General features: G+C 50.2%; 3 protein-coding genes across 10 annotated transcripts in view; 1 reads left to right on the forward strand and 2 right to left on the reverse strand.

Annotated features, from left to right (window-relative positions):
- Window positions 1–374: 374 nt before the first annotated feature.
- On the reverse strand, window positions 375–3373 carry MICOS13 (mitochondrial contact site and cristae organizing system subunit 13). Its single transcript, XM_053999202.1, has 4 exons — window positions 3085–3373; window positions 1769–1925; window positions 999–1050; window positions 375–567 (listed from the first exon to the last, which is right to left on the reverse strand). Exons 1-4 carry the CDS (start codon window positions 3111–3113, stop codon window positions 470–472), a joined length of 336 nt encoding a protein of 111 aa, XP_053855177.1. The 5' UTR covers window positions 3114–3373; the 3' UTR covers window positions 375–469.
- Window positions 1964–8639, forward strand: HSD11B1L (hydroxysteroid 11-beta dehydrogenase 1 like). Of its 4 annotated transcripts, none has more exons than XM_053999200.1 (9): window positions 1964–2977; window positions 3819–3900; window positions 3977–4154; window positions 4574–4704; window positions 5760–5871; window positions 6247–6338; window positions 7187–7280; window positions 7603–7768; window positions 7998–8639. In XM_053999200.1, exons 3-9 carry the CDS (start codon window positions 4070–4072, stop codon window positions 8182–8184), a joined length of 867 nt encoding a protein of 288 aa, XP_053855175.1. In that variant the 5' UTR covers window positions 1964–2977; window positions 3819–3900; window positions 3977–4069; the 3' UTR covers window positions 8185–8639. The 4 variants fall into 4 exon arrangements, with proteins under 4 accessions (XP_053855175.1, XP_053855176.1, XP_053855174.1 ...); XM_053999199.1 differs by lacking the exon at window positions 1964–2977 and adding an exon at window positions 3480–3727; XM_053999201.1 differs by lacking the exon at window positions 3819–3900.
- A 156-nt stretch (window positions 8640–8795) lies between these two features.
- CELF5 (CUGBP Elav-like family member 5) overlaps window positions 8796–27394 on the reverse strand; it is a 37023-nt gene continuing 18424 nt past the window's right edge. For 4 of the 5 annotated variants that reach the window (XM_053999194.1, XM_053999193.1, XM_053999196.1 and 1 more), the window contains 10 exons: window positions 21079–21207; window positions 20427–20506; window positions 19319–19465; window positions 14539–14683; window positions 13766–13912; window positions 13489–13551; window positions 13318–13401; window positions 12122–12265; window positions 11858–12022; window positions 8796–10959 (listed from right to left, as the gene is read on the reverse strand). In XM_053999194.1, coding sequence (XP_053855169.1) covers window positions 11895–12022; window positions 12122–12265; window positions 13318–13401; window positions 13489–13551; window positions 13766–13912; window positions 14539–14683; window positions 19319–19465; window positions 20427–20506; window positions 21079–21207 — 1067 coding nt within the window. In that variant the 3' untranslated portion in view covers window positions 8796–10959; window positions 11858–11894. The remainder of the gene's footprint in view (window positions 10960–11857; window positions 12023–12121; window positions 12266–13317; window positions 13402–13488; window positions 13552–13765; window positions 13913–14538; window positions 14684–19318; window positions 19466–20426; window positions 20507–21078; window positions 21208–27394) is intronic. The other variant, XM_053999195.1, reaches the window with a different exon arrangement.

Here is a 27394-nt window from a genome sequence, read left to right on the forward strand (position 1 = left end):
TGCACGGTCTGCCAACTGGGGCATAGTGCAAGCTAACAAAAGGTTTCATGCAGATAAATTTTGCTCAGTTACTCTTCCCTCTGCTTGTATAATCCTCCTAGGCCATCTTTTACAGCATCTTTTACTGTTACCTTGGATTTTTAATTTTTTTTTTTTGAACTCTTGTTGGCTTGGTTTGAATTAGATGGCATTCACCTTCAAGATTAATTCAGCTTCAGAATAATCTATTTAATTTCCAAGCTTTATAACAGAAGCTGTTCTCAGCACATGGCCATCACTTCATCACAACTATCTGTGATTCCTGGAGCCTTGGATGAGTGCTAAGACAAAGAATTATTCCACTCTGCAGGCTAAAACCAACCCAAATACAAATGGAAGTTCCACCAAAGTCTTTTATTGTAGCCCTTACACGGCTGAGCTGCCCTCCAGAGGGGTGAACTGAGAGAATCCTGAACTCTGGAGAACACGTTCATTTCACAAGATCCTTCACGTATTTCCAGCCTTCCACTGTGTATTCACAGGCCCTGGTGGGAGCTACAGACAAGGCAGACATCACTGTGTGCACCCCTGCAAGCAAAGCAGAGAAGAATTACCCCAAGATCATCATTCAAGCCAAATTTCCCAATTTCCAACACCACCATTGTAGATCTCTTTAAGCCCTGAGCATTTGTGACACAGAAATTCCAACTTCAGGGTCTGTACATGAGCTAAGACAATTACAGGACTGAGCTCAGTTCTTTAAGTCCTGTTTTATTTCTGACCTTTGCACAGACTCCATGGGTGATGCTAGACATGTCACAGTTATTTGTGGATTGTGTTTCCCCACAATTGCATAAAGACTCTTTGCTGCACCATAAGACCTATATATTACTCGGTATTTATATCATGCTTTGGCCTTTAAACAAAAATGTCTAAAATTCTAATAACAATGGGAATGCTCTTCCCTTCTGAAAAGCCAAAGACTGGGCTCAGACTCATTTAGTGAGCAGTTATTTTACCTTTATTCCAGGAAGCAGAGAGGGAAAAGTCAATTTTTGGAGTGGATGGGAGCTAGAAAAAAAGAGACAAAATATCAGCACTCAAGGGGTTTCTCTTGGAATTCACATCACCTTGGCAAAGCCTCTTGACCTCAGATCTCAAAAATACTTGGGTGCCTACTCTCCATAAGCCTCAAAAGGGACCAGACATGATGCTTAAGGTCTAGGCTTTGCTCTTTCCTGCAATATAAAGTAGGTGCAAAAGGTAGAACATATTATTTAGGTGCTCCTGAAAAAAACCCTCTCCATGGCCGTCTCTGTTAGTTTATAATTGTTTGTAATATGAAAAATCTTCTCAAACTTTAAGCAAAGACTCCTTTTTTCTGAGGATTTTAAAAACTAAGAACTACTCATAGAGGAGGGACCTCTTCAAGCAATTTAAATTCAACTTGAACTGTTAGTAATGTGAAAAATTGGGAGGATGATATTCTCATGGTTTTTCTTAAAAACAAGTAGGATCCTTCAGAAGAAAACTTGCAATCCCCCCCTTGGCCCTGCATAGGCTGCTTACCCCTCTCCTTTGAAATAACATCAATGATCAATGTCTCTGCTCCAAATTTAGCCTTTTATTCACCTTCCATTTCAATCCTCTTCAAAATATTTGCAATGTGAAATCCAGTTTCAACAGTAAAACTCCTGCCAGCCTCACTGGAATCAGACTATCACCCCTATATTTCCTCTTCCTGATTCAGAAGTGTTTGTGTTGCAGGGATCACCTGAGCAGCCCTTACCTCCCAGCCCAGGTAATCTGTCCACTCTTGGATAGCTGGAGGCAGCGTTTCTTGAGCTTTTCTGAGTGCTTCAGCACCTTCTGTGCCACTGCCCAGCAGCCCCTGGTCATATGCCACGTACACAGCAGCTCCAGCCAGGCCTCCTTTGATCAGAAACCTGAAAGAATTGAAAGCAAAACAGTTCAGTTCGTGTTCTGACCATCAGTGCATCTCTTTCAGTGGTTGTGACTATCAAAAAGGGCATCAATAAAGAAAACTCATGTCTTACTGTAGGTAAAAATCAGCAGAAAAATACCTATCCATGTTCCTTGTCTTCCCAGGACAACTATTGCCTGTCAGCCCCTTGAAACTACTCCTAATTCACATTTTATCAATGATGGTTTTCAATATAAAAATGAGAAAGTGTCAACTTCCTCAAGAGCATGTGCCACTTTTTAAAGCCTGAGAATCACTGGCATATTCCTCTGCTAAAAGCAACTAAAGAATTCTGCAGTGGGCGAGCCATCCATGTTAATAATGTGGTTCTTCCTGATAAATCTGATATTTATCTAATAAATCTGACAGATACCAAGATCTTGTTAAGCTCACTACAGCCCAGTGAACACCTGGCCATGGTGTTTGCATTGCCAAGGCTTTTGAAGTTTCCCTGCATGATGAGCAGTCACCAGTTTTACAGCTGTGATGGCAACCTACGGGAAAAGAATATTTGGCATTTATTGGCATTTCCATTATAAATAAGAGATCGGAGGTAAGTGACTTTCCCAGATTCACAGAGAGATGTTTTCCCTTTGAAAAAAAACAGCAAAAGCTATTGTACAAAGGGACAACCCAAAACTTGGCAGACAGCGGTACTGCAGTAGTAGGACATACAACAGATACAAGAGAGCTGACAAGAGAACCAATTTTTAAAGTCGTGTATTCACATGCATTTCCGGGAAAAGCGACTTCTCTGCTAAAATGCACCGTTGGCCCCCAAGGATACCCTTCTGCACTGCCCCGCTGTGGGTGTACGAGCAGCTCCGAGCCCCACGCTACTCCCGGGTTATGTTACGTGTCCATGTCCGCCCTCAGAGAGAGCCGGGGCCCTCCCGGAGTGTGCAGACACACCCGGGGAGCGGCGGGGGCAGGCGAGGCCAAGGGCGCCGAGCGAGGCGAGCAGAACCGAGGGACAGGGCCGGCCGCGGGCCTGGGGACGGGCCGGGGACAGCGGTGAGCACTGAGGCGCGGGGGGCGGGCGGGGAGTTCGGGGGGGAAACGCCGTGCGGAGGGTGCGGGAGGGCCGGGCCGGGAGGGCGGGCAGGGCCCGCGGGACTCACTTGGCAGCGGGCAGCAGGCGGGCGGCCATGGCGGCGGCGGGGCCGGGACCGTCACATGCGCGCGCGGCCCCGCCCGCGCCGCCGGCGTGAGGGGCGTGAGGGAAGTGAGGGGCGTGAGGGGGCCGGGCAGGGCTGAGGGTGTGAGAGAGACGGGCAAGGCTGAGGGTGTGAGGGGCGTGAGGGGGCCGGGCAGGGCTGAGGGTGTGAGAGAGACGGGCAAGGCTGAGGGCGTGAGAGAGAGGGGCAAGGCTGAGGGTGTGAGGGGCGTGAGGGGGCCGGGCAAGGCTGAGGGCGTGAGAGAGACGGGCAAGGCTGAGGGCGTGAGAGAGAGGGGCAAGGCTGAGGGTGTGAGGGGTGTGAGGGGCGTGAGGGGGCTGGGTAGGGCTGGGCAGGGCTGAGGGCGTGAGGGGGCCGGACAGGACTTGAGGGGCGTGAGGAGCTTGAAGGGGCCGGGCAGGGCTGAGGGTGTGAGGGGGCCGAGCGCGGCTCCCGCGCCTTTGTGGCGCTGTCCCCGCCGCCTGTTTGTCGCGCTGTGTCGCAGCGCGGTGGCGGATCAGCTCATCCCGCTGTTCTTCTTATCCAGACAAGGCTCCGTCCTGTGGGCTGTGCCGCCGCCTCCCTCCCGAGATCCGGCTGCTTTGGGGTCACTGCTGCCAACCGTCACAGTCTTTAATGAATTAAGAGTTCTCTAAGATTAGACACTAAGATTAGGGGGTTTTTTTTCTCTCCTGTAGGCTCGCGGTGTGTGGTGGCTGGCTCTGAGTACAGAGCGCTGTGGGAATTGCCGGTGAAAGATCCTTTTTATTCTTGACCAAGGTGGCTGTGGCTCCCGGGGGAGAGACCCCTCAGGTGGGCTCTCGGTTCTACAAAACCCTTTACGTGCCTCTTGCAGGTTGGCTCCAGGAATCAAAGGAGAACACAGTATTATTTTGGCTGAAGTGCTCAGCTTCAAGACTTCACTTTGTTCCTCACAGCTTGGAGGGATATGAAGCCAATTGGAAAAGTGCTTTGTGCTACAGGGGTTGTAGCTGGGCTCATAGCTTTCTTCTGGAAAGACGACTTTAACCCAGGTAGGCTCGCCAGGGGGATGATTTCAAGCTGATAATATAACTCACACAAGGGAAGAGGTTGAATTTCCAAACTTTGACTGATGGTCTCATTCCTACCCATAGTCTTACTAAAGAGTTGATGGCCCCGAAGCAATGTTTCATTCCCAGAAACAAAGAGAAACTTGAAACAAAGAGGAAGACAAAATGATCTAAGAGCAGGGATCCTGCTGTCTCTGTGGGGAGAAAAATGGCACAGCTAGCTGGCATCATCATGTCGTTGCATCACCAGTCCTGCCTCTTCTAGTTTTGGAGAAGCAGCAAGAATTTTGAGCACTTAGGTGCATCTTTCTTCTTTAAAGCTCTGCTGGTAGTTAAGAGCAGCTCCTCTGCTTCTTTCTTCACTTACTTCTCTATCTTTTATCCTCTTTCCCATAAAAAAGAGAGCCTGTCTGGTGCCCGTGTTCTTGTGACTGGAGCCAGTGCTGGGATTGGAGAGCAGATAGCATATCACTATGCCAGATTTGGGGCTGAAATTGTGTTGACTGCCAGAAGGGAAGCTGTGCTGCAGAAGGTAAGAACCTTATCCTTGTATGGGGGAAGACATGAGACATTCAGGCTTTTACTGTTGGCCTGTACAAGAAGATGCAAATACAGTGCCTATGCTTTTAACTGCCTCAGCATTTATTTATATGAGGGGATGGTGAAGCTGTATCAGGGAAAGTTCAGGCTGGACATTAGCAAAATGTTCTCCACTGTGAGGGTGATCAGTCCCTGGAGTAAATTCCCCAGGGAGCAGTGGTCATGGCACCAAGCCTGTCAGAGTTCAAGGGACATTTGGGCCACATCCTTAATTATATGGCTTGGTTTGAGGGAGTCCTGTGAGGAGCAGGGATTTGGATTTGATGATCCTTATGGGTTCTCTTCAATTTGAGGTACTCCATGAACTACAATTCCTGTGCAATATTGTGCAGCTTTTCAGAGTCCAAATTGTAGTGTTTTGTTAAAAACTCAAGACTTTTTGTAGGTTAAATGCTTTTTGACCAACTCCAACAGATGAGACTTCATCTTTATGAAATGGGGCATTTAGAAAGGGTAACTCTTTAATTGTGGAGGTGTGTGACTTCCAAGGAAGGTTCTTCCCTGTGAAATGGTGCAAAAAGTGAGTTGGAGACAGCATAATAATAGTTCCTAATGACCAGAAGGCATTATTTCAGCAAATAGCTAAAATAATGCCAGGCACATTCACACTGCATAGCAAAGGAATTATGAAAGATGAATTCTTTTCCAGTTATTTTGGAAAAAAAAGAAGAACTTAATGTAAATCATAACCCTTGTTCCAGAAGATTTTTTCTGAAGAAGATTGGTTTTTTTCCCAGTGAATCTTGATCCTGTCCTATAGTAGATCATTTAAGCAGACAGATAAATAGAGGTAACTCTTTGCAGGATGCAGATTCAAAGTCAGGATGCAGAATGAGCTCTCCATGGCCCAAACAGCAATAAAGTTTAAATTAAAGTGTGTCTCTGTCCAGAACTAACTCTCACTGACTGTAGTATGTGCTTTATGGTGCCCTTTTCCCCTAATCTTTTTCCAAATATTTTAATCTTTGGGATGTGTTCTTTTTCAAGGTGATGGAGAAATGCCTGACACTCGGAGCAAATAAGATATTTTATATCCCTGCAGATATGTCTTCCCCTTCAGAGCCTGAAAAGGTGGTTCAGTTTGCTGTCCAAAAGCTGGGTAAGCATCCTGAGCATCTCTTTGGCTTTCAGGTATATGCACAGTTCTCATTCTAGTAGGAGCTTCCTGCTTCAGTTCCTTGAACTGAGAAAGGTGTTAAGGACATAGATGTACCACCAGAACTAAGTTCTGAGCCTGAATCATGCTGAAACGTCATTTCAGGGAGTTATTGTCAAAGTCAGACAGTTTTCCTTTCAGTTCTACTCCTGAGGAGCAGTCAAAGCTGCTCCCAGATGGGCATATTTTATCTGTCTTCATGGTAAAGCACTTCCAGCCTTCTGAGGGAGTGGTTGAGCCCTCCTGGCCTTTCTGAGCTCCCTGGTTGATGGTCAGGGGATGGGCCCCTTGTGTGACTGCTTTTTTCTGCTGTCCTAGGGGGCCTGGACTACCTCGTGTTGAACCACATCGGCACCAACCGCTTCCAGGAGTGGACTGGAGATGTGGAATACACCCGCTGGCTCATGCAGGTGAGGCTTCCCAGCTCACCTGGAACTGGGTGAGCCTGGCTTCTCCTGGAACAGCTTTGGGAAGCTCCAAGGCAAATCCATGTCTGTGGATCCACGCCCAGGAGTTTAGGATTGATGGGCAGTTCCAGGCAGTTGTGTTTAGTTCAGGAAGGTCTCTGAGTGAGCAGCCTATTGGTCTTGGCATGTGCACAACTGCAGAACACAAAGTTGTTTGAATTGGTGTCTGCCATTTGAGTCGCTGTTCACAGATTTAGAGTTTTCTTGTAGAATCACCCTGGTGCCAGGTTTTGGGGCCATGGAAATGAAGAGCTGTTTTCTTGATTCAATCTTCTACATTCACGTGGGCCATACTAGTTTCTATTTCATTTTGGAAAGAGGCTTTTTGCTGGAGAGTGGGAACTTAGGAACATAGGTAAGAAATTCTTATCATTTAAGAGAACAGTCAAGCTCTGAAGAGATGCTGAATTTTGTGCCTCGTTGTAGTCTGATCTCAGTCAAGAGAAACTTACAAGGGGAGCAAACTGAGACTGGTGTCTTTGGTAGGGATTTCAGAGTAAAGAATAGCATAAAGAAAAAGCAGTGACAGCTAATTGAATCTTGTCAGGAAATCTGTATGTTAAAGCCCAGGAATAACCTTTGCTCTGGATCTTCTTCACTGCTTTTTCTGGAATCTGAAAGACTCATGGATGCAATACTTGTCCCCATCTGTAGAGATGACTTTTCTCATTTGATGTTCGAAAAGGCAATTCCAAATCATGCTCCTTTCCATTTCTGACCACTCTATTGACTTTCTTGGCTCATGCTTCCAAACCCTCTTGCTTCTTCCATGTCTACATTTATCATTCTAGGTGAATTTTTTGAGTTATGTGGCTCTTGCAACAGCAGCTCTTCCCACCCTGGAGAAGAACAGAGGTGCTCTGGTGGTTGTTTCTTCCCTCACAGGTTGGTGACTTTACCTGGAGTAAGTGCTGGCCTTGTGGAAAAAATGATTCCCAGTACTGTTTATATATACTGTTCATATTTTGTTCACCTCCTAAACACATTTTCAAACTGTGCTTTTCATAGTATATAATAATATTATAATAAATACTTAATAGTATAGTAATATGTATTCTAATATACTTACATAAAGGGAGACTCACCTGAACAGAACATGAGTTGATACAGTATGACAAATCCTGCATCTTCTCCCAGATTCCCTCTCCATGGATCCTCCTTACACCCAGTTTCCCAGGGTTTTCCATTCTGTCTTTTCCCTTTCCAGGGAAAATGCCCACTCCCTTCACCACTTCTTACTCTGCCACCAAGTTTGCACTGGATGGATTCTTCAGCTCACTGCGCCATGAGCTCATCATGCAGAAGAGAGATGTGTCTGTCACACTGTGCATCCTGGGCCTGATTGATACTGAGTCAGCATTGGAGTACACCAGGTATGTGTTTGTCTGCACATCTCTTCTTGAAAATATGCAAAAAAACACAGCAGCTCTGTCTAAGAGGGTGTGTGCATCTGCCTGGGGACAGCGCGCCTGCCTGGGCACACCACAGGGGTTGTTCATCATGGAACAGGAGCAGGCAGAGCCCTGTGGGGTCAGTGTGCCCAGCTCGAACCCCAGCAGGGGCTGCCTGGCTTTGAGTGACCCTGTGCCCATTGCCTTGCAGGGGCAAAGTGCACATCAGTGCCTCCCCTGCTCCCGAGGCCGCGCTCGCCATCGTCCGGGGCGGAGCCACTCGGACGCCCGAGATTTTCTACCCGCGGTGGCTGCAGCAGCTCTGCTGGCTCTGGGCTCTGTTCCCCAGCAGCGGGAACCAGGTGCTACGGACTTTCTATAACTACAGCAGTCCCTGAGGGATGCCCAGTCTCATCCTATAGCCCTTCTAATCACATTCCTGCCATCCCACTAAGCATCCCACTTAACCACTGGTGTCAAGCAGGAGCAGGGCAGCAGTGGTGGCAAAATCCCCTTTTCCTAACGTGACTCATGATCAGTCATCATGCTTCAGCCATGGTTCTGCTGCTGCTACGTATCAGTCAGAGATCTTTCCCATTCTTCACTCTTCCTTAGCCCTCCTCCCATCTCCCCTCCTCCTTCAGCCTCACCTGTCTCCTTTGACTGCATCCAGCCTTTGCTCAGCCCCAGCTTTAACCCCTGTCTGTCTGCACAGGATGTCCTGGAATGGCTGGGACATCCTGGATGTCCTGGGACATCCTCCTCCACTACTTCGTTTTGGATTCCATGAACCCTCTTGCTACCTCTAAGTAGAATTTTGATCTCTATTTTAATTAAACAAGTTTTTAATGTGTTGGTGTTGTGTTGATGCTTCCTCTATGAAGAAATATTGGTCCCCTGGATTCTGTGGGCCCAGGCCTGTTAAATTAGCCCTGGGCTTTGGCAATGTCTTCAAGTGTAAGCATTACCTAAAAGCAGGTGCAACTAACAACATGAAGTAGAGCCCCAGTTACTTAGCAAGTAAAACTTTTATTAAATAAATTTAGGATTTTTTTTTTTTGACCAGAGTGAGGAATTTGACATTGACAAAGCTTGTATCGCACCTGTAACATTGTACAGTCACATCAGTAACTGTGATGGAAGAAACTGTAAATGCTTGTTTTAAACCAGCTTGACCTAGGATTCCCAAAGTCATTTTTTTTCCCATTTTGCATTTGTTCATATTTTTTCTTTTTTTTTTTTTGTTTTGTTCAAAATTAGACTAAGTTTAAACTTCATGAAATTACTTGTAGCAGAAATAAAGTACATTATACAAATCACATACATAATAGATGTTAAGTATAAAAATGGTATTTACAATAAGTAAACATGGACTATAGAAACACACAGACTCTCACAGCTTCATTCACCTCTCATAAACTCTCAGCGTCAGACACAGAAGGGTGGTTCAGGAGATCTGAAGGTACTTAAAGGACTGTGCCACAAACACCTGAACAAAGGGCAAACTGGAGGAGAATGAGAGTTGGCCGAGATTCTCCAAAATCCCCATCGCTCACTTCAGTATCAATTGCACCAACTTTGCCCCACCAACTCTCTTGTCCCTATTTCAATGTGCTCACACACCCTCACACACACTCCAGTGTTTGTGGTACCTTATCAAACTCTGGAATATTGAAATTGTTCATTCCTAATCACTCTGGGGTTTGTTGGTCTGTTCTGCCTTGCTTTCCTTTCCTTACTTTTGTAGAAACTCGAAGAGACTGTTCCAAACTGTTCAAGGGATGTGCCTTGTCAGGATGACACACATCCCCCACTCCCAGGGGATCTTTTTTAAATCCAGTTCTGAACTACATTCTGTGCTTTAGAGTTTGTGTATATAGTGTATAGAGCTGTCCCTACATATATATATGTGTATATATATATATGTATATGCTGCATAATGTATAATCTGTCTCTTGGAGGGGGAGCTGGGAGGAAAATCCCAGAATGGAACCCTCTTTCATCCTATTTTCCTTGCATCTGCTGGGGAAGGCTTTGCAGCGGGTGCACGAGGAGAGTCCTCCTGCTGAATTCAGAGGGAGCAAACGTCCTGTGTCATCTGGAAGGAGAATTGCCCACTCTCCAGTGCTGGTATCCAACACAGGGAGGCAGTATGCAGCCCCTGGGAGCCTTCTCTAGCTGTGCTGGAGATTGCATCTGCTCACACTCTCTCATCTTCTCCTGCCTTCATCAAGAAAATGCAGTTGCCATGGAGAGCTGTGAAACACGGATCTGTGCCATGTGTGGGGAGGCAGTGCAGTTCCTCTAAGTAAGGGGACTGATTTCCTGTGCTTTCAGCCTAATCACGGAGTGCTCAGGGTAGGGGCTGGCACCACATCCCAGGAGCTTTATCTGCAGAAGCCCTTGGAAAGGTAAGACAGAGCTCTTCAGATCCTTAACCAGGCTGGTGCTAAGGTGGATGAGTGACTCAAGCTGAGCAGCTGACTGTGCCCTAATCCTGGAGAAATGTATTTCTCCTTCTTCTTGCTCATGTTGAACAGAGAGATGTGCTCTCTCTCTCTCTCTCTCTCCCCAACCCACCCCCAGCTCCCTCTCTCCAAAATGTTCAGGCCTATCTGCAGTGCGTGCTGAGAAGACACTGTTGCAAAGGCAAACCCCTAATTTCCAATACCTCTTGCAAGCAATCAGTCTCTGAATGGAAAAGTTTGGTCCTGTGAGCTAGTTTAAAAAAAAAATAGAGATTGTATATATTTATAGTTATCTATGAAAGGGCCAGAAACAGAGCAGGAGGGAGGGAGGGACGGAAGTAAATTTCCACACATCACTGCAGTAACCTAGAGACACACCATGGGTTTGCTTGGTCCATGTTCTCCAGCCACACCCCGAGAGGAAGAGCTCCGTGTCCCAGGGGCTGCTGGTTTGCTGGTCCCTTTGCTTTGCACCACGTTAGCAGCAAATATGCGAGTCCAGGCGTGGCAAAAATCTTCCTCCTGGGCAGATATTGAGCCTTCTCTTTAATTGCATGTCTTGGAGAGGAGGGGAGGAGGAAGATGGGGTGGGTAAGGTGGGAAGCCGAGGAAGGAAAGGGGTGGTGTCAAAAGAGTCGATAAATTTACTGGCCTCTCTGAAAATCAACCTGAAGCAGAAATTCTTCCTCTGGACTTTCCCTTCACCTGAACAGAAATGGAGGAGGGAGGGAATTGGGAGATTAGGAGGACATCTGTGCAAACCTCAGGTTTTGAGCTGCTGCTGCTGCTTAAACATGGAGGACTCTGACCCAAATCAGATCAGCCCTCCCTTGTTCCCCATCTGTAGGCTGGCACGAGCTGCCTCTTGGACAGCAGCCCTTCAAGGGTCTCACCTTTGCTTTTCTGTGATCCCTGTGAATCATGGGATTGTCTCTTCTTACCCCAGAAAGCATTGTTTGCAGACTAACTTCTGGGCCCATGTAACAGCTGAAAACTACTGGGTTTTTTACCTTTTTAGGCAGTCAAAAGCTTTTTGGGAACAGTTGGACAGCAGAGTAAAACCTTCCTTAGATGACAAACAGGCCACTGGAACCATCTGCCTGTCAGGGCCCTGAGGGCACTCACAGGCCTTGACGAACTTGACCAGACACCTGCACTATCTGTCCACACTGCCCACAGCTCCAAGAGTCTCCTTACAGCTCTGTGCCATCAGCCTTTGTCTGATACACAGTGTGCAAGTGCCAGTCTCCACCTGCCCATGGACCTGCCCTGTCCATGGATCTCATTACCTGGGCTCTAACCCCTGGACTGGCTTCCCACCTTGATGTTTATATCGTCATTATATATATTGCCTGGCAATCACTGGACTCCACCAGACCTGACCCTGATCTTGACTCTCTGGCTTGGCTTTGGGCTTGCCCCATTGCCACAGATTTGCCTGCTGATTGTTGAACCTGGCCATCATCTCCAGGCCTGCTCTGGTCACCCAGCTCAGGTGAAGCCTCTGCCTCACCAGCTGTGTCACTGCCTCCACTCCTGGCCTCCCAGTCTGCAGGGAGCAGCTGGACCCTGACCAGAGCTGTGCCCTGCTGGGGCAGTTTACCTGTGCTGCAGAAGTGACTCCTGCGTGCTCACTGCTGTCAGTAGGGATGGTTGGCATCCTTGGGCCGTTTTAACTGGACCTTCAAGCGTTTCATGCCAATCTGGAAGCCATTCATGGCCTGGATAGCAGTCTGTGCACTGGATGGGTTGTCAAAGCTCACAAAACCTGAAGGAAGGACACAGGATGGATGACAATGGCACTGTTGGTGCCATGCCCACTACCAGTGTCATTATTATTGATCATGCTTCCCTTGCCTACACTTACCAAAACACTTGCTCTGGTTGGTAGCACGATCCATGAACACCTTTGAGGAGATGATATTGCCAAAGGGCAGGAACATCTGCATCAGCTCATTGTCTCCAAACTCCTGGGGGAGATGGTAGATGAAGAGATTGCAGCCTTCAGGACCTGCAGGTGTGGGGGTGATGGAGAAGGACAAAACAGAAAGCCCCCAAAGGGCAGGGGAAGAGAAATGGGCTCAACTCACAGCACAGCACTGGAGGAGAGCCCTAGCACTGCCTCCTTCTGCTCTGACCTCCCCTTGCTTGTCCCTGTCACTGGCTCATCAAGGGATCTGAAGGCTCTTGAAGAGCAACTGGGAGACTCTATACAAAACTAGAGTTTCTGGAGAGCAGATTCTCTTTCAAAACCTGCCTAGTTCCTACACAGGGTGCTGAACACAACCAACTCTGTGAGTGTCTGGGTGCTGTTTTGCTGGAAGGAAATCAGCTGAGGTGAGAGCTCACAGCTGTCCCAGTCCTAGAAGAGTGGCAGACACTGCTGTGTGAAAGCTGCTGCTGTAGCACTCCCTGCAGCGTGGCCTTCAGTCCAGAAGCCACAGCCTTAACTGGAAACTTCCTGGATTGCCACAGATCCAGTTTATGGGCTGACCTGGTCCTGTCCACTCCTTCACTTGCTCCTTAGGAGCACAAGAAGCCGCTCCCTTGCTGACACTTGCTCTACCCATCAGGTGCAGAGAGATAATGCCTTTGCCTCCAAATTTTATTCAAGCCAGTTTTGAAGTAAGTTGAAAATAAATTCAGTAGGCTATGAAGGCTGAAAAGAGAGGAGAGCACACTGGAGAGGCTGGTTTGACTGGTTCCACTGTAGTTCTGGCACCAGGAAAGAGGGGGATGAGCACTCTTTGTCCCTGGGAAGGTGCTCTTTCCATAGGGATGGTGCTGACTCTCATCCCCTTTGGTGTGAAAGGTGTTCCAGGGCCTACTGCCCCTCTGCACCTGGCAGCATCTGGCCAGATGTGAGTTCAGGAAACATCCTGTGATCCTTCCCAGTCCACTCACTGCAGACATGTGGTTGTTTCCATACCCCAGCTCCAGCATTAAAGATCAGTGGACAAAAATTAGTGTAGTCTCCTCTCCATTGGCTCTGTTGTGCAGAAGATGAGCTCCACAAATCCCACCCACGCCACTGGACACCCCTATTCCCACTCTGATCCTCACCTTCTCGCTGCTGCTGCTGCAGGATGGGAGGCTGCTGAGGGATGCTCTGTGCAATGGGGGTGATGGTGGTGGTTGGATACACAGCTGCAGCCCAAGGAGACAGAACAAACCATTTACCTGAGGATCTGGTCAGGCACACAAGGGCCTGAGGGAGACAAGGGAAGCTGGTACCTGCATACTGCTGAACTCCTGTGAAGGCTGGGTGCAAAGTCTCTGCTACTGAAGGGCTCTGGGCTGCAGAGAAAAACACAATCAGCAGCACAGCAAAGGGAATCACTCATGCATTCTGTGTGTGTGTGTGCAGTGTTATTTCCCACCCTCACCCCCAGGTGAATCTCAGTGCCTGGCTGGGAGGGAGCTACAAAAGTTTGGGGAATCCAGAGAAGAGGAACTAATTGCAGTTCCTCAGGTCTCTGCATGGTGGGCTTTTTTTTACTGCTTCCAATACCTGGATATGGCACAAGGCCATTGGTGTAAACTGTTTCCAAGGTTGGATGCCCATTTGGGAATGGTACCACTCCAGTGAATCCATTGGAAATGGGTGCCACCAGTCCTGGCATGGCCGCTGTTCCCAGGAGAGGTGGTGAATGTAGCCCTGGAGAGCAAGAAGAGAGGACATCCCATGAAAGTCAAGGTCCCAAAAAGCCCCTGCTCCCCACTTCCACCTGCCTGGCAAGACTGCTGTGTATGAAGCCATTAACTCTTCTATTTGGCACGTGGAAATGGCAGACTGCTGCTAGAACCTTCACATAATTAAGAGGCAGCACTAGTGGGAAGAGTGTGAGAAGAACTGCCACTCGTGAGTGCTGTCAGAGCTTTGGGGGGAAACACCTTTGATCTGGGTTTGCAGAGCACCTGGCATGACACATGCCTGCTCTGACAGGGGTTTGAACCCAACACACATTATTGCTGTGGGACGATGATCATGAACAGCGGCACTGCTGATCTCAGAGTTAAGTGCAATCCTGGGAACCCAGTTCTTCTTTATTAAAACTGCAGCAAAAATGCACAGCTGTAGGGCAAGAAGATGTGTGTTGAACATGTGAGGGTGTCAGGGGGGTTGCAGGAATTTGTGCAGAGCAGAGGCTGCTGTGCTCAGAGGCTGCACTGCTGGGAAGCAGCGAGCTAATGCAGCTGCTGACCTGGAGGTGCAGAACTCTTTTACCCGGGTGGGCCCCGTGAGTGCTGGGCCAGGGGGGTCCCTGCCCGGGGAGGCCTCACCTGACGCTGGTGCAATGGGAGTGGCTGGCAGCCCGTTGAGACTGACGGCACCGATCTGCTGGATGTGGCACGGGGAGAAGGCGACGCCCGGGCTCAGGTAGCTGCCGTGGGAGGTGGAGAGAACCGTGGTCTGCTGCTGCATCAGCTGCAAAGCAGGACCGTGCAGTCAGGGCCTCCTGCTGCCAGGGCCCTGCAGAGCTGGGGGAGGCTGTGCACACCAGCCTGGCTGTCACCTCCCCCAGGTGCTGCCACCTGCCCTGGAGCTTCCCCCGACACCGCCAGACCTGCTGGGGTGGGCAGTGGTGGCTGTGCTCCCCAGGCCCAGCCCCACTGTGGGGCCCACGAGGACCCTGCAGCCGTGTACTCACACAGCTGCTGTCCCTGCTGACAGTGGCCACCCGTGAGAGCCACCCTGTCCTGCAGGCAGGGGACACAGCTCAGGGGTCATCCCAGAACACAAAGCCAGGGCCACGGCTGGGCACCCCCATGCCTCGCCCTCTCCGTGGGCCAGCAGCCCCGAGGGGCTGTGGCTCACTCAGCTGGGCAAGGGCATCTGGACAGGCCCCTCTGGCTCACAGAGCTCCTGCAGCGGGGAGGGAGCAGGTCAGGGCTGTGCTCCTGGCACCCAGCAGCACCATCTCCCCACAGGCCCTTGCACTGTCAGGCACAGGCCCCTCTCCCTGGTCACTTCTGCCAGGACAGTGGCAGATCTAATAACACAGCTTTGCCTCGAGGAACAGGGCCCAGATCCCTCTGCTTTTGCCCAGCCTCCACGAGCAGATCGTGCTGGGACACACAGGGCTCGCTCTGGCAAGGGCACCAGGCCCAGTTCTCGTGGCCTGCTTTGTCCTCTGAGCTCTGGCCTGTGAACCTCTGAGCTCAGGCTGTCCCCTGGCACTGCCCTGCACCCTGGGGCTGGGGGACATCAGCTCCTCGTGGTGCCATGACACACCTGCCAAGGCAGAGATGCACAGGACAAAAGGAAGGGTGGGAGGGTTGGGAGGAGGGTTAAAAGAAGAAAAAAAAAAAATCCTTCTGGTCCTATTTGACCATCAGTGGGAGCACAAGATGCCCTCTGAGTGCACTGGCAAAGAACACTTAGTTCTGGATGCAAAATTATCCAGCCCTTTATCGGCTTTGTCTTCACATCAAGCAAGAGCAGGGGAGGCACAGGCATGGCTCTCAGGAAACCTGAGTTCCTCAGGAGGAGCTGAAGGGTGACACAAGGCAAAACCCAAGGAAACAACAAAAATCTTCCTGACATTGCCACACCCCACTGTCTGCTTTGCAACACAGACACAGCTCTCCAGGACCCCACCTCCTCACCAAGGGCTGAACTCAGTAAGGCAGTTGGGCCCAGGGCTCAGCTGAGGGATCTGGTAACTGTGAGAAGTTTGTGGCTAGCTAAACCTCCCCATTTCCTCACACAGAAGCTGATCATGGCTTTAGCACAAACAGAAGAGGAATTTCATGGCAGGGCTGCCTCTGTAAGCTGGAACAAGCAAAGCCCCGGGGTGAAATTGGCTCGAGCCCTTTTTGGGATGGGTGAGTGCTCCCAGGCCCGTCCCAGCGCGGGGCTCTGGGGCAGGAGCACTGACAGCACAGGGGTCACTCCTGTGCCATTCCAGAAAGGACAAGTATCAAGTACAGATTCCTGGTATCACCTCTCTGCTCACCACCACACCATCCCTGGCTCCCCTGGAGCTGCACTCCTGTCACTGGGAGCCAGCCCGAGCCAGGGCTGCAGTGAAACGAGGCCTCCCTGGGGTCACAGGGCCCTGCTGAGCCTCTTGCAAGACCCCCACGAGTTCCTGCTCCTGACCCCACTCCAGGGTGCAGGAACCAACACGTTTCCTACTCACTATGTGAATACTGATCTCCTCTTTTTTCATTAATGCCTCTTCTGTGCCGGGCTGTGGCTGGACCAAGGCCTCCATCCAGCTACATGACCACCAAATTGGCACTCTGGAATTGTTCTCATCACTTACATAAAATTACCATAATGAACCATAAGAGCAGAGATGAAAGGGGGGGAGGTGTGAACAAATTATGTTTTGTATTTGGAACGAATTGATTTATGATATACAAGGAATATTCAAGCATTATAAGCACTTAGTAAATTGCTCTAGCTGCTTTTTTAAGACTTCAGGCCTCTTTTTTATTGATAACTTTTTTTCAGCTCCCAAACATTTCCCTGAGTCCACCTCAACTAACTTGTTGAATAAAATGAACTAATTTGCAGAAGCACCTGGGATCAAAACCTGATTTAAGCATGGAAATAAACTGCTTTCAGATGCTTAGCCAGTTGTACTTCCCAGATGAGACTTTTTCATACAGTTTCAGCTAATATGCACTGTTTGACATTTTAAGTACCTTATTTTGCATATTTGCATAGATCTGAATAACTTTAGACTGAACTTAGTATATGATTATTTCATGTTTAATTTGAGATAGTTTTTGAAGAAGAAGGTTATTAATACAAATTTAAAACAGACAACTGAAAACAAAACAAAACCAACCCAGGCTCCAAACTTCTTCCTAAACCCCTGGGGACCACTTTGGCTTGGTAACTCAGCAAACCCAGTGGGGACAGGGAGAGGAAGCTGTTGTGTATTAAATTATGGCTACAAGAACCTGTGATGCCTCTGATGCACCAGCAGCTCTTGCTCCTGTCAGTCTGGTTCAGCCACATCCAGAATGGTCAGAATGGTCAGAATCCAGAATGGTCAGAATCCAGAATGGTCAGAATCCAGAATGGTCAGCTGCATCTCCCAGCCCTGGGGGGACCTTGGGTGCAGCATTTACTCCTCCATGCCCAGACTCAGGAAGGCATGAGGGGTTTTGGGCTTCCCCTGAGCCCTGGCTTACCAGAGGTCCCAGCTGCCAAGGGCTGCCCATGGCAGAGCATTTTGAGGAACCATAAGGAGATTCAGCAAGGAAATCCCTCTCTTTTGCCCCCGCTTGCAGAGGTGTTAGGTGGCATTCCAAAGGGCTGATTCCCTCTCCCTCTGATGGTGGCACTGTGTGTGTGTGGACTGGCTGGGATCTCTCCTCCACAAGGGAGACCAAAGACAATGAGGGCACAAGAGAAGAAAGAGTCAGGTGTGAGGTCAGTGCCTCAGGGGAAAAAAAAAAAAGGAGAACCAAACCCAGTGGGAAGTAAAAGGATAGGAAGGGAAAAATCCCAAAAAACTGGGAGACAGGCTGAGTCTCAAGTCAAGGGGAAAGCCAAAACAAAGTCACAGAGCAGGAAGGCCAGTGAAGAATCAGAGAGAGAGCAACACAGTAACAGACACAACTGAGGCGAAAGAAGATGCAGACAAGCAGGGAGGCACAGCTTAGACCTGACTGCATTCTTGTCATCAGCAGGGCTTCCTGAAGATTAAAAGGCTGAGTCTGGAAGCCCTCACTGCTCTTCCTCCTTACACAGCCTGGACCTCAAGCTGATAAAGCACCTCCTGCCAGCATAACCTCACTGTGTGGTCCATCCCTGCCTTCTTCACCACCACACCATGCCCAAGTCAGGGCCATCTCTAGGACAGCAGGAGACACACCAGGATGATCATCTCATGCCTGGCTACAATTCTGACCTCTGGCTCCTGGACAGAAAAGAAGGATCCTGGCAAAAAGTGGCGACAAAGGTGACTGGTGACAAAGGATCAATTCTATGTTTGGCTTGCAAATTTCCCCTAAGTTTGGAGCCTCATATGTACTTCCTTTTTTTCTCATCCATACTTTTGCCACACACTTAAAATGCATTTGGCAGTTTCTGGGGAATCTTTGAGGAAACAGCCCACAGCTGAGAAGCAGTTCCTCCTCTGTCACGTGAATGAAAGGAAGGCACATCAAGGAGCTGCTGAAGCCAGAGGAGAGGTGTCCACATACACAAGAACAGGTTTATTTGCACTCCCCCCTACAAAATTACTTTCAGTAACAGTATGTACTTTTGAGTTGTCAACACAAGAATCTCTTGTGCCTTGAGCAATTTCTGAGCCTCCTTCCACGGACTTTACACTTGGCAGCAGAGACCTGAAAATGACAGTCACCAAGGAGGCTCAAACAATGCTCCACCACAGCTGATCTGGGGTTTGTTGAGTTTGGGACCTTCCTCGAACATCAATGGCAATTGCCACCATGGCTCCAAGGCAAGGAGGCTCTCTCACTAAAACCCAAAGCACAGCCAGGCTGCTGAAACACTTCTGGCTCTCTGCTACCCACTGCTCCCTCCCCAGCACCTTGCAAACTCCACAGTCCCACTGGCCAAGTAAGAGAGTCTGGAAGCCACAGACAGCACTGGGGGAACAGGGCCCTCCTGGGAATGTCAGCAGAGAAATGAACTCGTGAAGCTGGGTCCCAGAGCTCTCCTGCTGCTCCAAGCCCAGAGAGACACACATTTGTGTCACAGAGCCAGAGGAAGGGTTCACAAGTTGGTATCACAGCTGTGTCAGACGTCACCCAGGAGCCAAGGCTCTGAGCTCTCCTCATAACAAGACAGAGAGGAAGTGGGTCATGACTGACCTGCTCCCAGCACCGTCAACAACATCAGAGAAATCCCAGGCTCACTTTGAGGAGGCCCCAGCTCTCCCCTGCCCCACCATTTCCAGGAGAAAAACGCACAAAAACTCTGCAAGACAAGGCAGCTGAGTGCTGAAACGAGCCAGGAGCGCTGCCAGGGGCTGGGAAGCTTTCCCACAGGTGCAGGAGCTCAGTTTGAGGTGCCCCAGGGGCTGCCCGGGGCCAGCAGGGCAGCGTTCCCCCCCCACCCCCGCGGGATACTCACAGCCTGCGCATAGGCGCTGTATGGGCTGAACGGCAGGGAGAGAGATGGAGTGAAAATGCCCAGCTGCCCCACCATTTGCTGCATACGGCGCAGGGTCCTCTCCTTATCTGTGTCAGCAAACTTCACCACTAGACTGGAGGAGGCACCCTAGGCACAGAGAGAGGAGACAGAGAGGAGGCAGGAGAGAAGAGGCGTGGGACAGCCAGAGAGTCAGCGGTCAGGCAAGGGAGGACGGGGCAGGACAGGCAGCAGAGAGGAGTGGGAAGAGGAGCAGAAGAGCAAATATTGGCGTGGAAGTGCTGGGGAGCTGCCTGGAACCTGGGCTGTGCCCTTCCCCATCTGTCTGTCCATCCAACCCTTCCCTCTCACACCCTTCCCCTCACACAGCTGCCTACGTGGATGCACACATCCCTGGCTGCACTCACCAGTGATGGTGCAGCCAGGAACACCCAGGGCATCGATGGCCACAGGCACCACCGTGAGCTTGGCTGGACAGGCAGAGCAGCTCCAGGTAGCTGGGAATTCCCTGGCTGGAGCAGTGCACTGTCCTGTCTGTGAGGTGCCCCAAATTCAGGCTGGAGATTGCCAGAGATGAGGCCACAGCTGCAGCTCCACTTGCACAGGAAGGCCCAGCTACAGCCACACAACCCCACACAAGGCACAAAGGGCTCCCACCCACACCCAGCCCGCCCCAGGGGCCTCCTCTACTGCCTAAATCAGAGAAGCCAAGGAGTGCTCAGACACTGAAGCCCTGACCACCCATGTGGCTGAACTGTCAGCTTCCACCCTGCTCAGTTTTGAACAGGTAGCTGTTTCCAACACAAAATCATGGCCTGATTTTTGGCTCTCTTTTATTTGGCTTTTACAGCTGTGAATGCTGTCCCTCCCAGTCTGGACAAACACGGCCACAAACAGCAGCCCAGGGGACAGGATGGTCACTCTGAGTGGAGCACAGACGGGCACACACACACCCACACACCTCCCAGCCACACCAGTGGACACTGCTGTTGAACCTGTCGTGGATTTTTGGAGAGTGTGGGGAGGTCCCTGCAACAGGGAAGTGGGACAAGGATTAGGAAGAGGGTAGGTCCCCTGGCCTTATACTCACGGGCATTGTCTGGCTGCCATGGAGTGCGTGGATTGCTGCCTGAGCCTCTGTGTGAGATGAGAACTTTACAAAAGCACAGCCTGGAAAGGGACAGAAAGAGCACAGGAGATTGCAGTGACAGGACTGCTGTGAAAGTGCCATCACGCAAGAGACAGTGTCTGTATCTCAGGTAAGGCAAAGGAAAGCCACCCCAAGGAAGCAGGGAACAAAAAGGATGACTCATCCCAAGTCCTCTACCCTGGAAAAAAGAGGAAGGGTCTCAAATTATTACTTCAATGATAAACTCTACAGATGACGACATCATCTCCACCCTTGCCCCTGATCACCTCTTCCCCAAATTCTCTGTGGGCTCCTCATTGTGGGTACAAACACTTCAGCCTGCAGCCCCAGCTGGACAGAACAGGCTCACAAGTGACCCTGACAGCTCAGCTACTCATCGTGCTCTGCTTCCCCTCCTGCTCCCTCAGTCTCTGCCCACCTTCCCCAATCCCTCCAGGCAGCACAGGACTCTTCCTGCCCTGCTCCCTGTTCCTGGCTGGTTTATGGGTTCCCCTAAATACAGGGAGGGGAATGAGTGCCCCAGTGGGAAGGTGAGGCTGGTGAGCACTACGCAGGGCAGGGACAAAGGGCAGGACACACAGAGGGTTCACACCTTTGCTGTTCCCATCGGGTCCACGGAGCACCGTGCATTCATCAATGACCCCAAACGGTTCAAAGAGCCGGAGCACGTCATCCTCAGACTGCTGCTTATTTAACATGCCCACAAAGAGCTTCCTGTCCCCTAGGGGCAAACACAGAAACATCAACCTTCTATGAGGCTTGCAGTCCAGAGCAGGAGGAGAGGAACACTTAAGCACAAATCAGCCCGGTGTTAAAAACATGCCAGGCACGGAAATGGTTTGCTGTTGGCTGAAGTGCTTCCAGGGGTGAAAATGCAGGGTCTGCCCAAGCTGCTCACACCTTCAAAGGTTTGTGTGGCTTCCCCTGTCCTGCCCTCCCCAATGGAAAACAAAGGATTAATAATTTCCTTTTATTCATTAGCCTTTTCCTTCGAATAATCCAAGAGAAATGACAGTAAGAAAAACTGTCTGGGCAATCCCATTTCTGTTGATCAGCAGGTGAAGTCCAGGTGAGGTGCCTTAGGTAATACAGCAGACCAACCCCAGGCAGGCTGATACATTCCAGGACCTTTGACTTCTGTTTCCTTTTCCTTCTCCCAAAGACCACTGTTTCCTTAGCTGCTATATAACCAAGCACCTTGATTTCCATTTGCCCTTCCCCACTCCACTCTAACCAGCTGTCTCCCAAGGCCTGGGATAAACCCTGGCATCCTGGGTCCCAATCTGCCTCACTGTAGGACCACCCAAATCCTACAGGTGGGTGAAGGCCAACCATCAGCTCCATGGTCCCTGCTCCCCTCTCTCCAGTGGCACTGTGTACCCGTGTCACACTGGCAGGGAGCTGCAGGAGTGGCCAACACATCCAGGACTTTGAGCTCAGCCTCCTTCTGGGTTCCTCCTCAAAGAGGGAAGTGAGGATGATGGTTTTGTTGGGATGGGTAAGTATGGAGGCAAAGAAGGGGCAGAGTGCCTTCTCCCTCTCTCTCCCTACCTCAGCAGCCACAGGAGCCCATCCCATGCCTGATGCTGTCCAGCCAAGCACAAACACAGCAGTGTTTGGGGCAGCATCCTCCCCAGACTGATGTGAACAGCAGTAAAACAGCACAACACCAAAATCCCAGCCCAAACGCCAGCCCAGCCTCAGTTTTTGCCAGGAAACAGAGCTAACCCTCCCCCACTGCCCCAGATGTGAGTGGGGAGACAGGACCCACAGGAGGGACCGTGTTGGGATGTGGCTCTGGAGCAGCAGTGCCAGAGGATTCCTTATTGTCAGCGACAGGATCAGAGGGGCTGGCTCCAAACAAACCAATGCAATGTGACGCACGTCAGGGGCAATAGCAAAGGAGCTGCTCTCTGCTTGAGAGTGCAGTGACCTGAAAAACAACAGGTCTTGGAGCTACAGCAGCACAGCAGCTCCAGGGGGGTGCTGTGTAGGGATGCCAGGCAAGGATGGCACATGACACATTCACACTGTCACCAAGGCTCGCCCCAGCCCCTGCCGGGCTCCTCTTAGCTCAGGTTCCCACCCAGGTAAGGAAGGAAGGCACCTTCCCTGCTGCTCAGCCAGGTGCAGATGCACTCAGCAGCACACACAGGCAGGACCTACTCGTGCCCTGGGTCCCTCCCAGAAAAGCAGATGCACACAAGCAGCACTAATGGACGAGCACAAAGGCTCACACACGCCCTGGAACACACTTGTACATCCCCAGCCCCCGGGGACGCCTTCCAGAACGAAATTCCTTAGTGAGCAAGAGGAATGTGCAGCCAGCCACGCTCATCCAGCATGCAGAGACCAGAGGGAGCCACCTCACCCTGCCCCAGAGCCCCAGCACAGGCTCAGCCAGGCACAGCTCTCCTGTAGCCCCAGGCAGACATGTGCCACTTGTGTCCACCACAGTCATAAAGTGTTAGAAGTGCTGCAGCCCAGGCTCTTAACCCACTCCCAAGCAAATACTCCTGATTTATATAACTAGAAGTGGCTGAAATATATGGCTTTGCATATTTTTTTAAAGGCCAGGTTTCCCAGCTTCCCCATTTTCATGAATCCCTGGGTAACTACACCCATGGGAATTTCATTCCCTTCTGTTTTCCTTGTGATTCTTTGTACATTTCTCCCTGCACCTGCATGGCAATGGCTGCTTTTGGAGACATTATTTCAGCTGATTGAGTCCATTCAAATTGGTGATGCCAAATAATCCCCAGCCAAGGCACAGGAGTTCACAAAGCAGGTGCTGTTCAGCTGCCTTCTGAGCAAGGAGACAGCACCTGCCCCCACGAGGGCCAGCTCAGGAGTGCTGGGGGTCAAAACAACCAGAAAACAGCACACAGAGCAGGTGAAAAATCGGATTGGAAGAGAGGGGGGGTGAAAAAAAAGGGACTGGACAGGAACAGATTTACTGGGCAGTGAAGAAGAGCATGAAAACTAAAGGAGCAGCAGCTCTGTGGTGTGACTGACATCACCTGGTGTCAGATGTGAGCCCAGTTTGGCCATGGCAGGGGACACTGGAGGTCTGGAGGGCTCCTCCTTCCTCTACCCTGAATCTCCATTGCAGCTGGAACCAGGCTTTTATTCAGACATGCTGCAGCCTTTGGGTGGCAAACATAGGGAGCTCCTTAAAAAAATCATCATCACAGGGGAGAAATACATTGGGAAACACTTGCACTGACTTTATGTGCTGTGGAATAATCCTCTGTTCCTTGAACTAGCAGGCAAATAACTGTGGGCAAAGATTTGACAGCCAGAAATGCATCTGATGGTCTTGCCTTTCTCTTCAGGGATCCCTGGCTGGCTGGGGCAGGGGGTGTTGAGATGTCTGGGAAAGGCAGTTTCCTACACCTTGCAATCAAATCAACATCAAATTACAAGTTACTCATTATTTTCTCCTTCAGGGAGCCCTCAGATTTCCTGGGTAATTCCTGTGGTTTCTTCCTCACACCATTTCTGTTGAATCAAAAGCATTTTTCTTTACCCTGCTCTGTGGGAAAAGTCCACTGAAACAGTGACTGCTCCATCCCTGCAGCTTTACAGGTCTTCTGCTGTCTGACAGGGCTCACTAACACAACCTTTTGGAAGTCCTGCCTTCATGTGGGAATTTCAGCTTTCCTTTTTGGAATTTGGAAGAAAAAAAAAAAAAATCCAGTCTTCCTGGCTATGCAGCACAGGTTAAAACTGTGACACCTTAGGGACTTAAGCCATAAAAGCAAATATAAATACACACACCTATGGGTTTGGAATATTTTCTGAAGACCAAGAAGAGCAGTAGTAAAAGGGAATGAAATCACTGACAACATAAGATTTTTTTCACAGTGAATCCTGCTTCATACAGCCTGGTTCTGAAGATCACACGAAGGAAAATGATCCAGCCTGTTCCCTTTGGATGCCTCTGCAGCAGCTGGGGACCTCTGAAAGGGCTCTTCTGCTGCTGACCTCTATCTCTCTGCATCTTGGAGCCCAACCCGTGATCCGGGATCCTCTCGATTCCGTCAGCTTCCAAACAGGGCTGTTCTCCCACAACATCCAGGCTGACTCATCCCTCCCCAGCCGGGCTGCAACGCTGCAAACCCTTCCACCTGATCTGCTCTCAAACCCTCCCACCTGAGCTGTGATCCTAAAACCACCGATCCCAAACCCTCTGGCACTCTCAGGGCTGATCCCAAACCCGCTGGCATTCTCAGGTCATCAGCTCCATCGTTCTTCAGCTCCCCCCAGGATTCCTGCAGCACTGGAAGCTCTCCCCTCTCCTCGGCACAGCCCACCCTCCCCTCCTGCTGTTTTCCCCCTTCACTTTCTCTACAGCTCCTGCTTTTCACCCTCTGATTGGCAATTTCCCGTGCTGTCCAGCAAGCAGGGAAATTCGCTGTGATCTCTGACTGTCGAGTTCCCATGGAAACGTGCTCCGGGCACCGCCAGCCGCCGAGGCAGCAGGAGGAGCCAGCACCGAGCGCGTCGCTGATGAAGGCACCACGGGCCAGGGCTTGAGGCCGAGTGCTGTGGCCAAGCGAGAGCACACAAGCACTGGACACAGCTCCTACAAAGCCACTGAATTCAGGTCATCTGGCCAACAGCAGGCAGGATCAGGGAGAGAGGGAAGCCAGCTCCTGGCTGAGGATGGGATGCAGCAAATCTCCTCAGGAAGCAGAGAGAGCTTCCTTGTCCCTGGGCGGTGCTAAAGGCTTGGGTTACCTGTCATGCCCCATCACTGCAGCCCAGTGCTCCAGACAAGCACGTGAACCCCTCTGCCCCTCTCCTCCTGGCACTCCAGGCTCCCAGCAGAGAGCAGGGAAAAGCTGGCAATGTCTGGCCCAGCATCACAAGTCCCACTCTGAACTCATGCAGGCAGCGACTTTTCCGTAGTGAATTTCTTCTGCAGGGTGCAGGAACACTGAGCATCCAGATATTCCCACACAGCCCCTGCAGGGCTTGGCCAAAACTGCCCCTTTGGCAGAAAAATGAGCATCTCTCAGACCAAGAGACAAATTCTGGCGTTCTAACGTCATGTTCTTAATTCAGGGTGCTTCACTTGAGAAAGGTCAGTCCCTGGTGAGTACAAAAGAGGCTCCCTTCAAGGATAATGCAGAGCAGTGCCTCACTGATGCATGCAGCTACTCCTTGAGAAATTCCTAATCCACACACTTCTGCCCTGCCCCAAATCTTTATTTCACCTCCTGCTAGTGTGGGGCTATTGCTATAGGGACATTGCTCTTCCCATATCTGCCAAGTTGTTCAGCCACTTCTCTGACAAGCGGAGCACCACGACAGAAACATTTCAGAAGAGCAACCTGTCTCAGACAAACACAGGGTACTGTCTTGATGCTGCTCCTGCCTCAGGAAAAAATCCAGTTTGTCGTGGATCCTGTGGGAGCTGCAAGGAGCCTGGAGGGAGGTGCACAGGCTGCAGGAGACAGGTGCTCAGGCTCCAAAGATTTCTGTTCTTGCCCACGGGAAGCAGAGGTGATGTTCTGACATTTGCAACCATTAGGGAATGTGGCACTTTTCATAAACTTAGAGATTTCAGAGTCCAGTGCCTTGGCCAAAAGCTTGTTTCTAAATCAGCACCCTGGTTTTTAACCTCCTGAGCTGTTCCAGCTCGATTTGACAGAGACATCAGAGATGTCACATCCCAACCCTTCATATCAGGTGGGTGTGTATAGAAGAGCCCCTCTAGTGCCCCACCAGCAAAAGAGATGCAGAGATGGCCTCAGCCCTGATTAGATGCCAGAGAGTCCAGAGTTGCACTCAGACACATAAACTTTTTTTTTTTTTAATCAGTGTAGTAGGGGAAGGGCTGACCACCTAATGGTTGAGTCCAGAGGCCATGTGAGGTCCCAGTGAGAAGCCAGCCCTCCCCACATCACCCATTGCAGGCATCTCTAAAGGATCTCTCATCCATTCTTAACATCATTCTCAACAGTGAGAGTGAAACACCCTGAAGATTCTGGTCTCTTTTGATTGTCTATGGCACAAATAAGGACCTTAAATTCAACCCTAAACCAAGGGGCTGAAGTAAAATGCCCAGACCTCAGTAAAACTTAGGTGCACAAGTAAATAACCAAAAGTTACAGATTCTATCTGATTTAAACAGACTTTTTTTTTTTTAAGGAGTATCACGCAACCATAAATACACACATTCACATAAAATATTATCAAACATATCTCATGTTCTGACAGTGTAATAACTGACAGTCACTACAAACTGTTTGGAAATGTAAAACAAAAGCCTTCTAAATCTAAATAAAGCATGCAGGACATGCTGTCCCACAGCACAAACAGCAGCACACAAACCCTCCCCTGGCCTCTACTAAACTGCTTTCAGGGGCAGCACCAACAGCACAGGGCACGGAGAGGCAGAGGTAGGAATGGAGAGAAAAGGAGAAGAAACAGATCAGTAAGGCAAGAAAAAGAAGCAAAATGAGTTAATGGATTTGGAAAGGGCTGAAGTTGCAAACCTTCTCCACCTGGAGGAGGCATTTGAGCTGCTGAGAGCTCCCCATTAAATTACCAGGTTCTCTTGTTCCCAACCTTCCAGCTCTGAACTCCTCAGTATATGCTGTTCTGACCAAGCTGTCCCCTGCAGGCTGACAGCACCTCCATCTCAGGATCCTTTCCCTTCAGACATTATTTCCCCATCATGTGATCTTTTCTGCAACAGCATTTTGGCCTTGACAATGTGCTGGGGGCTGCTGCAGGACTGAGAGTGGCAGGGCTGAGACAGCTCAGCAGTGATGGGGGAGGCAGCGGAGGGAGCTGCAGACAGGAGAATCAGCTGCAGACCAGTGAGCTGAACACATTGAAAAGCCACTGCTGCTGCAGGGATCTGGCTCTTACTGGGCTGATCAGGCGTAGGAATG

This window comes from Vidua macroura, chromosome 26 (assembly GCF_024509145.1).
Source record: "Vidua macroura isolate BioBank_ID:100142 chromosome 26, ASM2450914v1, whole genome shotgun sequence".
Classification (NCBI taxonomy): domain Eukaryota; kingdom Metazoa; phylum Chordata; class Aves; order Passeriformes; family Viduidae; genus Vidua; species Vidua macroura.